The 13,276-nt window shown below is 30.2% G+C and overlaps 1 protein-coding gene across 1 annotated transcript; it reads right to left on the bottom strand.

The window, feature by feature from the left end:
• Positions 1 to 1,209: 1,209 nt before the first annotated feature.
• On the bottom strand, positions 1,210 to 12,256 carry LOC122270833 (uncharacterized). Its single transcript, XM_043049779.3, has 2 exons — positions 11,247 to 12,256; positions 1,210 to 1,692 (listed from the first exon to the last, which is right to left on the bottom strand). The coding sequence occupies exons 1-2, from the start codon at positions 12,089 to 12,091 to the stop codon at positions 1,281 to 1,283; spliced, it is 1,257 nt and encodes a 418-aa protein (XP_042905713.2). The 5' UTR covers positions 12,092 to 12,256; the 3' UTR covers positions 1,210 to 1,280.
• Between the last annotated feature and the right edge of the window lie 1,020 nt (positions 12,257 to 13,276).

Genomic DNA, 13,276 nt, shown 5'->3' on the forward strand with positions numbered 1-13,276 from the left:
GTGTAGGGTGCAGGGAACTGTCGGTGCATCAGAAAGGTTCTGGGTTGAATCCCGGGCTAGGCACCGATGTTCTTTCCTTCTGTGTACTATCTGACCTCACTGTGGGAGAGACGTTGGCCCATCTAAAATGGTGCCCCTGAAGGAGAGGCCAACAAAACCGCCCTGTATATGCCTGAATTGACGGATGTTAACACCGGTGGGCAGTGTAAAAAAAAAAAAGTAATAATCTCAAATTTGTTTAATATAATTAATAAAAGGACCATATATTAATAATTTACACCAGACATTTTTTTCATTGTGTTTTTTATTTCGCATTTATTGAATAAATTTTTTAAATATTTCATCAAAGAAATACTGAACAAAATTACAAATACTCATCTGGTAAATGTTTTTGATGAGTGTACAGTTATAAATTTTTATTTAAATTTTAACTCATTGCAATTTTGAAATTAAATTAATTTTTTATACAATTGAATAAAATAATTAGTAGTTTGAAAAAATAATGAGGAATTCAGTATTGAATATGTTTAAAATTGTGCATAAAATGTTTTATGGTGGCTAATAAAATCAAGAATTGAGTTCTTCGTCTGAAACTTATTATTTTCAAATGATTTTATAAAATCTTTCAAAGTGTTTTTCCATTTTGATAATTTTATACGTATAATAATATAATAAACTTTCAACACAGAGAAGCAAAAAAATTTTATTGTTTTTAATTAGAAAAATTTTGAAAAAAATATTTTTTAAGTTCTTAAAAGGTACTTATTTTTTGTTGACAATTTGGTTGCAGTCCCTGTTGAAAGTTTTACTGTTAATATTCTCGACCTAAGAGGAATCGAATCTTATTATTATTACATTTTCTACACACCATCGCAACTTTAGGTTCTGATGTGATTCTATTATTTTACTAATAGAATCATATTTTATATATATTTAAGTGTATAATACTTCCCTGCTGGTGTGCAAAAAATCACAAAAATTACTTTATATAGAAGTGATGCTCTATATTATAAAACCTACAAATAAAACATTCGTGTTTTGAAAATTAATTTCCTACAAAATGTTATAGCTAGCATACCTTCTACAAAAGGAAAATTTAATTGTTTGTATAGCAAAAATCTAGTGTTGAGTTTTAATAATTTCCTAGGAAAAATTGGGAAAGTTCATCTTTGGTGTTGAGTCGAAACTATGTACAATTAACAATTGCAATTTACCTATTAGAATGAAATTTATTCTTCGAAATTATCCAGCTTTTTCAGCTCTACACAGGTAAAAAGCATTCAATGTTCCAAAAGAATATAATCTTTTAGAATCTTCGGAACATTAAGCTGGTCAACACCACACGGAAGCTGAAGGCATGTCGCCAGCTGCCCTCGAACGGAACACCTTGAAAGATGGGCCAGAGACCTTGGTCCTCTGGGTGAGATGACGTTTTCCAGCACATGGTTTACATACCAATCCCATGCTGAAGTTAATCGATCAGATGTTTCAATTGCTTTGACACTCTTTTTGAACTCTTCCTGACACAGGAATGGTTCTGTTATACTATTCCACAATAACTTCAGTGCGTAGGGTCCTATAGTTGGATCCATGTCAGACTTTGCTAGAAAAAACAAACGCAGAGTTTGCAGTGCGCGGAATGTTGTGGAGTTGCATTCATAGTCAATGTCCACTATAATTGATTTAGCCAATCTGTAACAGGAAAAAAATGTAATTAAAAATTACTAAAATATAATGGTTGGTGCAATATAATGATAAGCCACAGTTGTCGAAAATCGATGTTTTCACATCAAACAGTCCATTAGCATAATTTTTTGGATAAATACTTTTCAAATTTATACAACTTCCACTTGATAACGTACAATTTGAAAGTGTGGCTTATTATTATTTTATTTTCTTGTCATCTTTTTAAGTGCGAAGATTATTATTTAATAAATATAATAAATGGATATAATAAATATAATTGATGAAAAGAATATAATTAGTTACAAAATATCTTATGGTAGTAATTTATTAATCCTGATCTGCTGTAAAGTATTTTGATATAGGGTAAACCAACCAGTGAAGGAACACTACCCAGTGAAGGAACATTTCATATATATTGATTAAAAATAAGAATTTGAAAGTTTTTCTTTAGATTGATTGGCAACAATAGCTTACTGCCAAACAATAGGAAGTCATCTAGCAATATTTTGGATTACCTGGTCAAATAGATTTCTCTGAAAAAATTTTTGAATTTGTTATTATCTCTGCAACACCTTGTTTCGTTGAAAAAATTATAAGGTGAGTGTTTGTACTTATATGTTTGAAGTGGAATTAATTGCATGTAGTAGTCTTATTTTTCTCACTGTGAAAAAGAGAATTCAAAATATAGTTATTGAAGTTACGTTTTATTTTTTTTAAAGCTCCATAGCGTAATCAAGTACTGAGATAAGGGGGTGTTTATTCACTGGATCACCAAACGATGAAAAACCAGTGAAGGAACAAGTGTTCCTTTACTGGGTTTTTCTCCCAGTTAATGAAAATAAAAGAATTTTTTTAATTTTCTTTTACTTTTAGTCATATTATACATCAAAATTCCGTTTAAAAGACAAAAAACAACTTCCAACCAGTGAAGGAACAAGCATGTTCCTTCACTGGATCACCAAACGATGAAAAACCAGTGAAGGAACAAGTGTTTCTTTACTGGGTTCATTTCTCAGTTAATGAAAATAAAAGAAATTTTGTAATTTTCTTGTACTTTTAGTCATATTATACATCAAAATTCTGTTTAAAAGACAAAAAACAGCTTCTAACCAGTGAAGAAACAGGCATATTCCTACACTAGGAATACTTCTAGTGAATGAACAGTAATGTGTGATATATGATTTTACATGACTCTAGGATAAGTAGTTCTGCTATATAGAGGACAACCGAAATTTTGTTAAAAATTGTATGAATAATTCCTGAAATAATTTCAGTTCAAAATGTTAATTTAATAGCTTAATTTATGAAAAAATTATAATTCATATTTATTAACGGGGTGTGTAGTTACATCAAATGTTAGGCAACTTAATAAACTATGTTTACAAATCGAAAACTAATTAAATATAATCATAAAAATTTTAATAGAACATTTCGCTGGCTTTTGCATCAAGAACTCCTAATAAGCTATCATTATAGGATAGCAACGTGATTATATAATTTATCGAAACTACTTTACAATGTTAGAATTTAGAAGCAAGTTCCTCAACAAAAAACAAAGTTAAACAGAAACGATACTCAATTTCTTCAGAAGCTTGAGAGGGAAATCCCTCAAGATATGTTGTAAATTTTTAACACAGCATTGACGGAAGAGTCTAATATCGAAAATTTCCAAGAGCCTGTGCTTTTTTCAATATGGGAGAAGCACGCATTAAAAGAAGACCATTTGGTTAAGTCAAACTTAGGAACTGAAGCTAGTATTGATAATGAATGCATATTAGATATCGAATTTGAAATGAGTCCTCATGCTGATTCTCTTAGTTGAAAAAAGAAATGATTCTGTATGTAAAATCAGTACTTCTAAAGATCCTTTAGATATAAGTCAACAAGAGATGGATTTGCCTCAAACTTCAAGACACCTTTCCCCCGTCTATTTTCGAGAAAGGCATTCTAGAAATGTTGCTGAAAAATCAGAAGAAGTTTGGAAGAACAATTTACATTGGCCAAATATTGATGATAAAAAGAAAGGTCAAATAAGAAGAAAAACGAATAAATTACCTTTTGCACTAACTTCAGAGAAATGACAAAAATTTCAAGAGGCTGAAAGATCTAAAAAACATTAAAACAAGAGAACATGGAAAAGAAAAAGAAAGAAAAAATACTTAAAAAAGAAAAAAAGCTTCAAGAAATAAAAGGAAAAAGAGTAAACAAAAAGGTGATAAAATAATAATGATAATAAACAGCATCGGATGACACAATGATTTAGATTTGACTGTCAAATTATAAGAAAGAATGATTTTTTTTATTTATTTTGTATTTAACATCACTTTAATTTCTAGTTCATGATTACAGAAAAAAGTTAGCATTTTACAAGTACTTGTATCTTATAATTTCACAAATAGTCTTGTTTTTAGTCGGACCTCTATTAAACAAAATCACTAAATACCAATAATAAGCTCGTTATATGGAAAATTCGTTAAATAGAAAATCACCTCTTAAAATACTTAAACAACACAAAACAGGTATTAAATTCTTAAACACTAGACATAATTAAAATAGCAATTGATACACTTTTATCTTGTAAACTAGTATCTACTATTTATCATATAAATCTTAACCATAAAAGAAATCTGCATGGAAAGCAAGAATAGAGCAAAACATTATCCAGTGTTACACTATCATGCTATATACATTTTCAACTAAAAAAAGTCTAAATTTATATATAAAAATATAGTTGCATTTATTATAAAAGTAATTTTAAACATACATTACCACTTGCGTTAAGTTAAATTGCTGCGGATGAAATCCGTTAATTTGAAGTGAGTTTTTCGTTTGAAGTGCAAGCAAAAAGGGAAAGGGAATTTACTGCTTTCTCTAAGATAATTTTTAGACAAAACAGTAATACATTTCATAAAGCAGTGGCGTCGAAAATTAATTCAAGGTCATTTCCCCCGTAAAATGCGTTAACAAGTTTGAAATGTTAAGGAATATTTTGGAAAATAGGGAAAGTGGATCTCTATGAAAAGTTCGTTAAATAGAAAATTCACTTCGCTATATGGAAGCTATTTTACAAAAAAAAATTCCAAAATGCTCTTGGTTCCTCGAAAAAATTCGTAAAATAGGGAAATTCGTAGAATGGAAGTTCGTTAAATAGATGTCCGACTGTATTTGTATGGCTAAAAAATTCATAAAGAGCATTAAAAAGTAACCAAAATTAAGTGTTCCTTCACTGGGCAATTTTGTGTTCCTTCACTGGTAAGAGCTGTTCCTTCACTGGGTCTTCTTACTACTTGTTATTTGAACCTCCAAAACTTTAAAACAATATTATGTAAGTTCTCAAAATTTTTTTTGCATAGTTTGCAATTAGTAACAAATATGTTGACACTGTCATTTAACTGAAATTACGAATTTTGAAATTAATATGATTTTTTAAAAGGCAAGCGAAGCTTAAGTGTTCCTTCACTGGTTAGTTTACCCTATAACCGTCGTTGATCAGCAGACCCAAATATGAGTTTACGTCTACCAATGTTCAACTCCGTAACCTTGTAATTTTGAACCCAATCCAGAAGACTAGGGAACTCCTGGATCAGTACCCTTAGATGTATTGATTTGCTTTGATAATTTGGAGGACTTTGTGACTTCAACAGAATTTAGCGTGCACCAGTCACCATTTAATACACGGGGATTCATTGTTGGATTTGAACTCCCGTTCAAACGAACACGTGTTCTACGCCTGCCAGGCCTGCTGTATTAAATATTCCTTACTCAATTCAACTTTTATCTTAAATTTTGTAAAGAAAAACAAAATAAATTTTTTCCGACTTTTTTCTTTTTTTTTGTTGAAAAAATAAATAAATAAAAATATTAATACTACATCTTATTTTATAAGTTATTAAGTTTGACAAATACCGTTTTAGGTTCTAAACATGGCATTTCCTAAGTCATAACTCGTTATATTAATTAATATTTTTTATGTGGTAATTTTTTTTCTAGTTTTGTCTGTTACTTTGTTTATGTCAGAAAGTGGTCTAAATTTCATATCGTGATGAAAAAAAGATAGGGGCCGTTCAGATATTGCGTAAGCATCTGATGGTGAAGTTTTTTTTTATCATTTCCTTCTTTTTTCTTGGTGAAGTTGGAGGATTGGTATAAGTAATGTTTATGTTAATACTTATGAAATCCCCTTATATTCATTTTTCTTTAAAAAACGAAATAAAAAATGTTAAAAAAAATAAATAATTATCCTGATATGCTCAAATATGACTCCTTAGTCTCTTTTACACAAGTGACGCAATTTTTACAAATTTTAAAGTATACATATATATATATATATATATATATATATATATATATATATATATATATATATATATATATATATATATATATATATATATATATATATATATATATATATATATATATATATATATATATATATATATATATATATATATATATATATATATATATATATATACATATATATATATATATATATATATATATATATATATAAATTCCTTCCAGGTTTTATTTATTTTACAGTTATACAACGGCAACTGCAGTTGATTTATTTTAGTAGTAGAGTTTTATTGACACTGCAATTGCATGACACTTACTAATTATATTCAAGCATCAATTTTAAATAATTTTGAACGTTGTGATTTTAGAGTTGAAGTTCTGTCGCGTAGCGAATTTCCGACAAATTGTCCTCTTTCTTCCTAATATCCGCGAAATTCTCAACATGTTTCTATTTGCGCTAAAATTGCGTGAAATTAGAATGTTTTTCATTTTCATTTAACAGAATTTTTTACTTTGCTGAAGCCTCAAATTAAGCATGTAAAATTGATTAGACACTTAGGGAAGTGAATCAATAGAAAAATGACAAGAACATAGTTCAGATATAAGAGATAAACCCAATCTTGTCAATTAAGGTGGTCTTATTATACTTAGGGAAGGGGATAGATTCATTAGGATTACCTTCCTGAAGTCAGTAAGAATACAAAAGCAATGGGAATCAAAAAAGAAAAAAAAAAAAATTATGAATCAAATCCTTGACCAAAAAAAAAAAAAAAAAATCGCTATTGCACTGGGCAATGAAATTTCTACTGCCCCTGTATGTATCCAGACAAATTTTCCTGGGCTTGTTGTGATTTCATTAAATATTTCAACGTTTTGAATGAGGAAGACTATTCTTCAATTTTTGAATATAATGCTGATGTTTGAGGATGACGAAGAATTGATAAGTGAATGCAGTTCTTACAAAACAACTGTCAAGGAATTGTGCGTTGCTGGAAAGAAATTGATCCAGTTTTGGGAATCAAAGACCGAACTCGATCCAAAAATCATCTAAGTGGCAATTAGATGTTCGTCGGTGCTTACAAACAGCATGGACGTATCGTTTTCAAAGTATAAAAATGTATTAAGTGATGAACAACATAGCATAAATGAAAGTAATCTGGCAATGCAAAACTAATACCAAAATTCTGCTCATTTAAATAAAAATATTACCTGAGATCAAAAGAAATACTCAGGCATACGACAAAAAAAAAGAAGAAATACTTTTGCTGTGTATTTTTTACGCTTTTTTTTATTATTTGCATAATTTCTGTGTTTTGCATTATTCATATAAGAAATTTTTTTGTATTCACAATCTGGGTCATTTTCAAAACATCCCTCGAATTTCCGGTCTATTTTCCCGTGACAAACTACCAGCAATCATTATGATTTCAAAGTAAATCCTTATCTTTCATTTTCTTTTGCATTGTTCTAAGCAATTCATAATTAAAACGAGATTAATTAGCACACGATGTCAAGGTGCCTCTAAGAGGCCTTAAGATCTCAAACAAACATAAAGTTTTTTTTTTTTTTTTTTGGCTTCTATAGAATGTCAAGAAAAAGATCTGATATTTTAAATTTGTTTAAGCAAGAAAAATGACAGTTTGAAATGGATCTTTTGCTCTGTACACAATCATAGTATAATCAGCCCCCCTCAAAAAAAAATGAATTTTCCTTTATTTTGTGTAAACCCCTATCAATCTTCGCGATGATACAAATTCGACCCCAAATTAATAAACTAAAAAAAAAAAAAAAATTGGTAGTAAGGTTTTTTCCCTCAAATAAAAACTGAGAAAAAAAAAAGCCTTTTTTTCCATTATCTGGTCTCTCCGTACTTCCTGGGAGTGAATTTATTTTTCATTAAACTTGAACGTATTACAAATGCCTTAATAGAAATAAGCTTTTAATTCAGAAATGAAAATTAAGATTATTGCTTTTGTGTCTGATCAGGAATAAATTTTATAGTTCGTTTATGTAAAAAACTCCCCTAGCCATTCGCCCGGAGTGGGGACAGTGACTATCGTTACAAAGTTTAACTATTTCATGTAGGGATGTTGGATCATTATTTAAGACAGGTTTTTATTCGGGGAGCCGAGAGAAAGGAAATTAGGGGTGAAAGAAGCTCCCCTCTTTAGAATGCAGTATTTCTTGTCTCCATAGCAGCAGACGGTCTTTGACTTTCTATAGATAATCTAAAGGTCACTCTCATTCAAAAAATGGAGGAAGACAAACAAGTAACACAATTAGTACTTCAAGATTGCTTTTATCTCGTCGAAACAAAATGGAAGTGACCATCACGATTAAATTTAAGCCACAGATTTGGATCGAGTTACAAATGTTTAATAATTTAGTACAACAAACGTAATAAAGGTTTTCTTAATATACAAATTAAATTACTGTCATTCCATTTATAAGAACACGCTCTACATCACTGAATTATGAAAATTCTTCTTTGATGAAAATTTATAGATAAACGTTTAAAAAGCAGTTAGTTATACATTTCTAGTGGTTTGTAACATTCTGAATTAGTGTTGCCGGGCAGGTTGTTCATTGTCTTTTATTTGTTGGCTGACTTGTATAACATAAAATATGAATAATTAGTTTTTAAGCACTTTTTTATTGATAAAATGGCACGAAAATTATTATTCGAAAAATTTGAATTTATGAAAATTTTTATATCATACAATTCAAACTTTTTTTTATCGCTAACAAATTAATTAGTAAAAATTATTTCATTCATCAAAGTTCCTCATTATACAACATATTTTTTTTATTACCGTCGTTTAGCAGCCGACCCAATTTTTGGGTTTATGACTACTAATGTGCAACGCCCTTGTAAATTTGAATCGAATTCAGAAGACAAGGGAACTCCTTTATCAACTATTTGGAGAAATTTACTTCGTGGAGGACTTTTTGATGGAACTAACCCGAATTTGCATTACACGGAGAGGAAAACCGCGAAAACAACCCACGGTTAGTCTGACGGTAAGGGGATTGTAATCCATCATGATCCGTCGACCACTGAGGATATTTCACGTCAGCACAGTGGTTGATGTAAGCAGAATGTGGAATTCGTATCGACCAACCATCACTGGGATTCGAACCAGGTTCACCTCATTGTAAGGCGAACGCTCTATCCTCGGAGCCATCACGGTTCTATGTATTACAGATTTGTCTTTAGGCCAAGGGCTTAATACTTTATGTAAAGTATTAAGCCTTACATTTCATTTTATCCAATGACTCATTATCCAATCCCCTGTTTCATTTTATCCAATGACTCAAATGATAAGATGTGAAATGTTGCACATGAGGGTGACAAATTTTTAGATTGCTATAGCGATTAAACTATAAAAACAAAGTTTCAAAACTTTGTCTACCTCTTATATTGGGGATGATAAATCCGAAATTTGTCGAAAAGAAAGTAAATTTCTGAAAAAAAGTGCGTTCTCTATCGTCCAAAAAAGTATATTCCGTCACAGTTAAAATTATAATACCTATTATAAAAACTGTTATACATATTTCTAAAAATGTATAATTGTGAAAGGAATTTATAGAAGGAAAATCCGACCTAAATTCTAAAGGTGCTCCTTTTTTTAATTTTTTTTTCGTAATGTTTACTAAAGTTTTAATTCTCTACAGCAGCGGCGTTTAATTTTTTTCAGCCCTAAATGATTAAACCTCCCTTGGTAGAACACTGACTTTGTAAAAAAAGCAAATTAGCAGATGTGAATTTGCTGCGAATAAAAATTTTTTTTTTCATTCTTTCATCTATTCCAATCTTAAAATTCGATTTTATGTTAGGCTGCTGAATTCGCAAGTCTGCAGCAACTTTTAGTCTATTAATTCTTGGCGAATGCATAAATCAAATTGAATAAAATAACCGAATTACGGTATTTGAAAAAGAAATATTATAAAATGTCAAAGTTATGAGAGAGAAATAATTAGTCATTCTTAAATTTGGTAACTTTATTTTAAGCTTTAAGAGTTCGCTGATATAAAAGCAAATCTTTTTAGTAATTTATTTAGTATATTGCTTTTGGAAAAGAACATAATTTTTTTTCCAATGCCCATCTGGAGAAAGACCATACAGGCATCTGAATGGCCGATTTGTTGACCACTCTTTCAAGAGCACCATATTGGACGGGTCAGCGCTGTAAGGACAGATAGTACAGAGAATGAAAGAAAATCCATGCCCTGGCCGGGATTCGAACCCAAAACCTTTCTGATGCAAGGCCAGTTTCCCGACTCTTACACAGGCCGGTCGGCAAAGAATATAAAATACATTTTAAAATTTGTTATTTCTTTTTTTTTATTGGGGAATTATTTAAATGATTTCATAATAATAACTAAATTAATAAAAATAAATTAATTATTGGGTGAATACAAACATATTACAGGTTTCAAAAACCATTTCTACTTAAAAAAAAAGAAGTGCCTAACTCACGGAACACTTGTGACCTTTCCACGGAACGCCTGGGTTCCACAAAACACCTTTTGGTGTTTTTAAAGCTTTTTCAACGTGAATGGAGATTAAAGACTTGCCGCCCACTTCTTTCAATAAACATTTGCGCCTCTGCTTAAGGTTGCTACTTTGTTAATGAAATTTATATTTTCTTGCTTATTATCGATTAAATTTACTATTAGTTAATCTACTATTATTATTATTTATGGTAATTTATTTTTTGAATAAAATTCAAAACTAGTTTAATAATAATATTATTTGTCAGTTTTTTTTCCGCACCCAGTAAGCAAATGGATTTTTCAGTTAAATCGAAAGATTACTTAATTCGAGTATAATTAGTAATAAAATTTATTTCACATGAGTAGTAGTAATTAATAGAAATTATGCGGATAACCTGCAAAACAAATAAAGCAGAAAACTTTTTTTTTTAAAATACGTTTAATTGTTTTTTATTTTTTATTTTAATTACAATATTTTAAATACTGTATTAAAAAAAAGGGTGTATCTGGTAAATAACGACATTTTGCAGAAAAAAACACTTATGCTGATATTTGGTGATTACGTGGATAACTGTAAATTAAGCAGTTTTCCACGATTTGGGCCAATTTGTAGGGGTTTTGCACTTGATATAAAAAAATAATAAATGGTACTAAAAATTATCTATAGAATATTTCACATTTTCATACTCTCAGCAATATAAGATGAAGAACAATAGTTTAACAAACAGAAAATAATTAAATAGAAAAATAATAATACTTACCTGAATAATGAAAACTGCAAACAAAAACCACTCACTCCTGACACGTTCTCTATCTTTCCAAATTTGATTAATGGAATAAGAAATTCAGCGTGTTCATATATAAACCAATTAAATGAAATGTAAGATCTGCTGTCTACTTTTTCCCATAACACCAATATATCTAGTTTAAGTTCGTTTGCTGCTCTAAATATATCTTCAAACAATAAAACATCATCGATAGTCAAAGAGTGTGGCATATTATAAAATCCATTTATAATAAACAATCTCAAAAGTTCGAGAAATACACTCTGGTGAACGCAAAATTTAGATGAAAGCCTTAAAAGTTTTTGAATTTTCATACGAAAAGGAAGGATCTTTAAAAGATTGCGAGCTTCTTTGCAGATTTCAATCGCTTTTACATAAAACTTCAGAGCAGACGATAAATACCGACTGCATTGGTTTTCTTCGTGGAATTCAATCAGAAGGCGGCCACACCACATTAATATCTTGTAAGGTGACCCAACACCACGAAAAAGTTTTTTCAAAATTTCAGTTGATGAAAAATCGTCATCACATGTTGGTACCATTATGGTTTCTATTCGAAAAGAATAACTGGAAAATAATCTCAACCCACCAATATTTTCTTCAATATATCTCTCCTCATCTTTAGAAAAAACAGTATCCTCTTTTTCAAGCCCGCAACGGCAAATCATTCCATTTAGGTCATTTTCTTTAAGATGGAACGCTTTGTAAACAAGCGAGAAATCGCGATAGTTCACACTTGTGGTAGCCATTGTATGAATAAATTTCCAAAGGAAAAGAAATGTTAAAGACGCTTCGAAATTTCGATTTGGAACTATTTTCATAAATGCTACAACTTGTTACTTCTTGAAAGAAACCACCAGGTGACTGGATACCCGTATTTCAAGTTTTAAGAAAGTCGTTTATTATTATTTGAACCACATGAATGGAAATATGACTTTAGTGTGACATTGACAGTGTGTTCGAAACTTGTAAGAAATGTATTGCCTTCAAGATATGAAATGAATGGTCAGCTGTACCCTCCCCCCCTCAATTAACTAGTAAAGCACTGTAAGATGAGTGCTTGAAAGAAACACCTGCCTGAATAATCTGTTTGAAAGAATACTAGAATAGCGGTTAAAAAAAATTTTTTTTTTTCCGATTTGAAATATGCAAGTCTAACAATCGAGCTTTCTTGGTTGAACTCCATAGTTATAAAAGAAACTCTATTAGCAGCTTTTAATATTCTAACCAAGAAAAAAAAATAATAATTTTGTGCTTAGTGCGAAGAAGGAAATGTTTTAAATTATAAATTTATTCTATTATTAGATCAAAAATCAATGGGGATTTCCACCATCAGTCAGAAAGGGTAAAAACCAAAGTGTAGAGAGATCTTCGACAGAACACCATTCCAGACTGGCCGCGCCTCGAAGCGGTGGCTCAGTTTCGACTATATACCGGACATGACTGCCTAGCCGCGCACCTGTTTCGTTTAGGGCTGGCACCTGATCCCTATTGTTCTCTATGCATGAGCCAAGCTGTTTTGGACGGCAGCCACATCCTGTGCTGCAGGGCCCTCCGCGGGTCGTCGTCTACCGAGCGATATTGGGAAGCAAGAGCGCTCCTAAGGAAATGACTTTTTACTTTCTTGTTTTGTTCCTATGTTTTTGCTTTTTCATGTCAATTACCTCTGCCATTTGAAATAAATAAATAAATTTATTCTGGGGTGTATGGTCATGCTGAAAATGAATAAAATATACTGAATAATGGTTTTCAAAAAAGAACTGTAAGGATTTAGAATAGTTATCAGAAATATATAACTCTTTTTTCTTGAATTTAGTTACTTTATTTTGAATTCAAGAAGAAAAAAAAAGGGGTTTAAATGCTTTTATTGATTAGCTAATTGAAGCTTATGATTAGTGATTAGTTTATTGATTTTTTTTATAAATGACCCTTCTTATAATTTATTCCGTGTTTTTTTTATCACTAAAGTTTATATAAACAACTGAAATATTAAATAAATTATGAAT

Source organism: Parasteatoda tepidariorum, chromosome 10, assembly GCF_982258835.1.
Source record: "Parasteatoda tepidariorum strain Cologne lab strain chromosome 10, Ptep-v5.0, whole genome shotgun sequence".
NCBI classification, from domain to species: domain Eukaryota; kingdom Metazoa; phylum Arthropoda; class Arachnida; order Araneae; family Theridiidae; genus Parasteatoda; species Parasteatoda tepidariorum.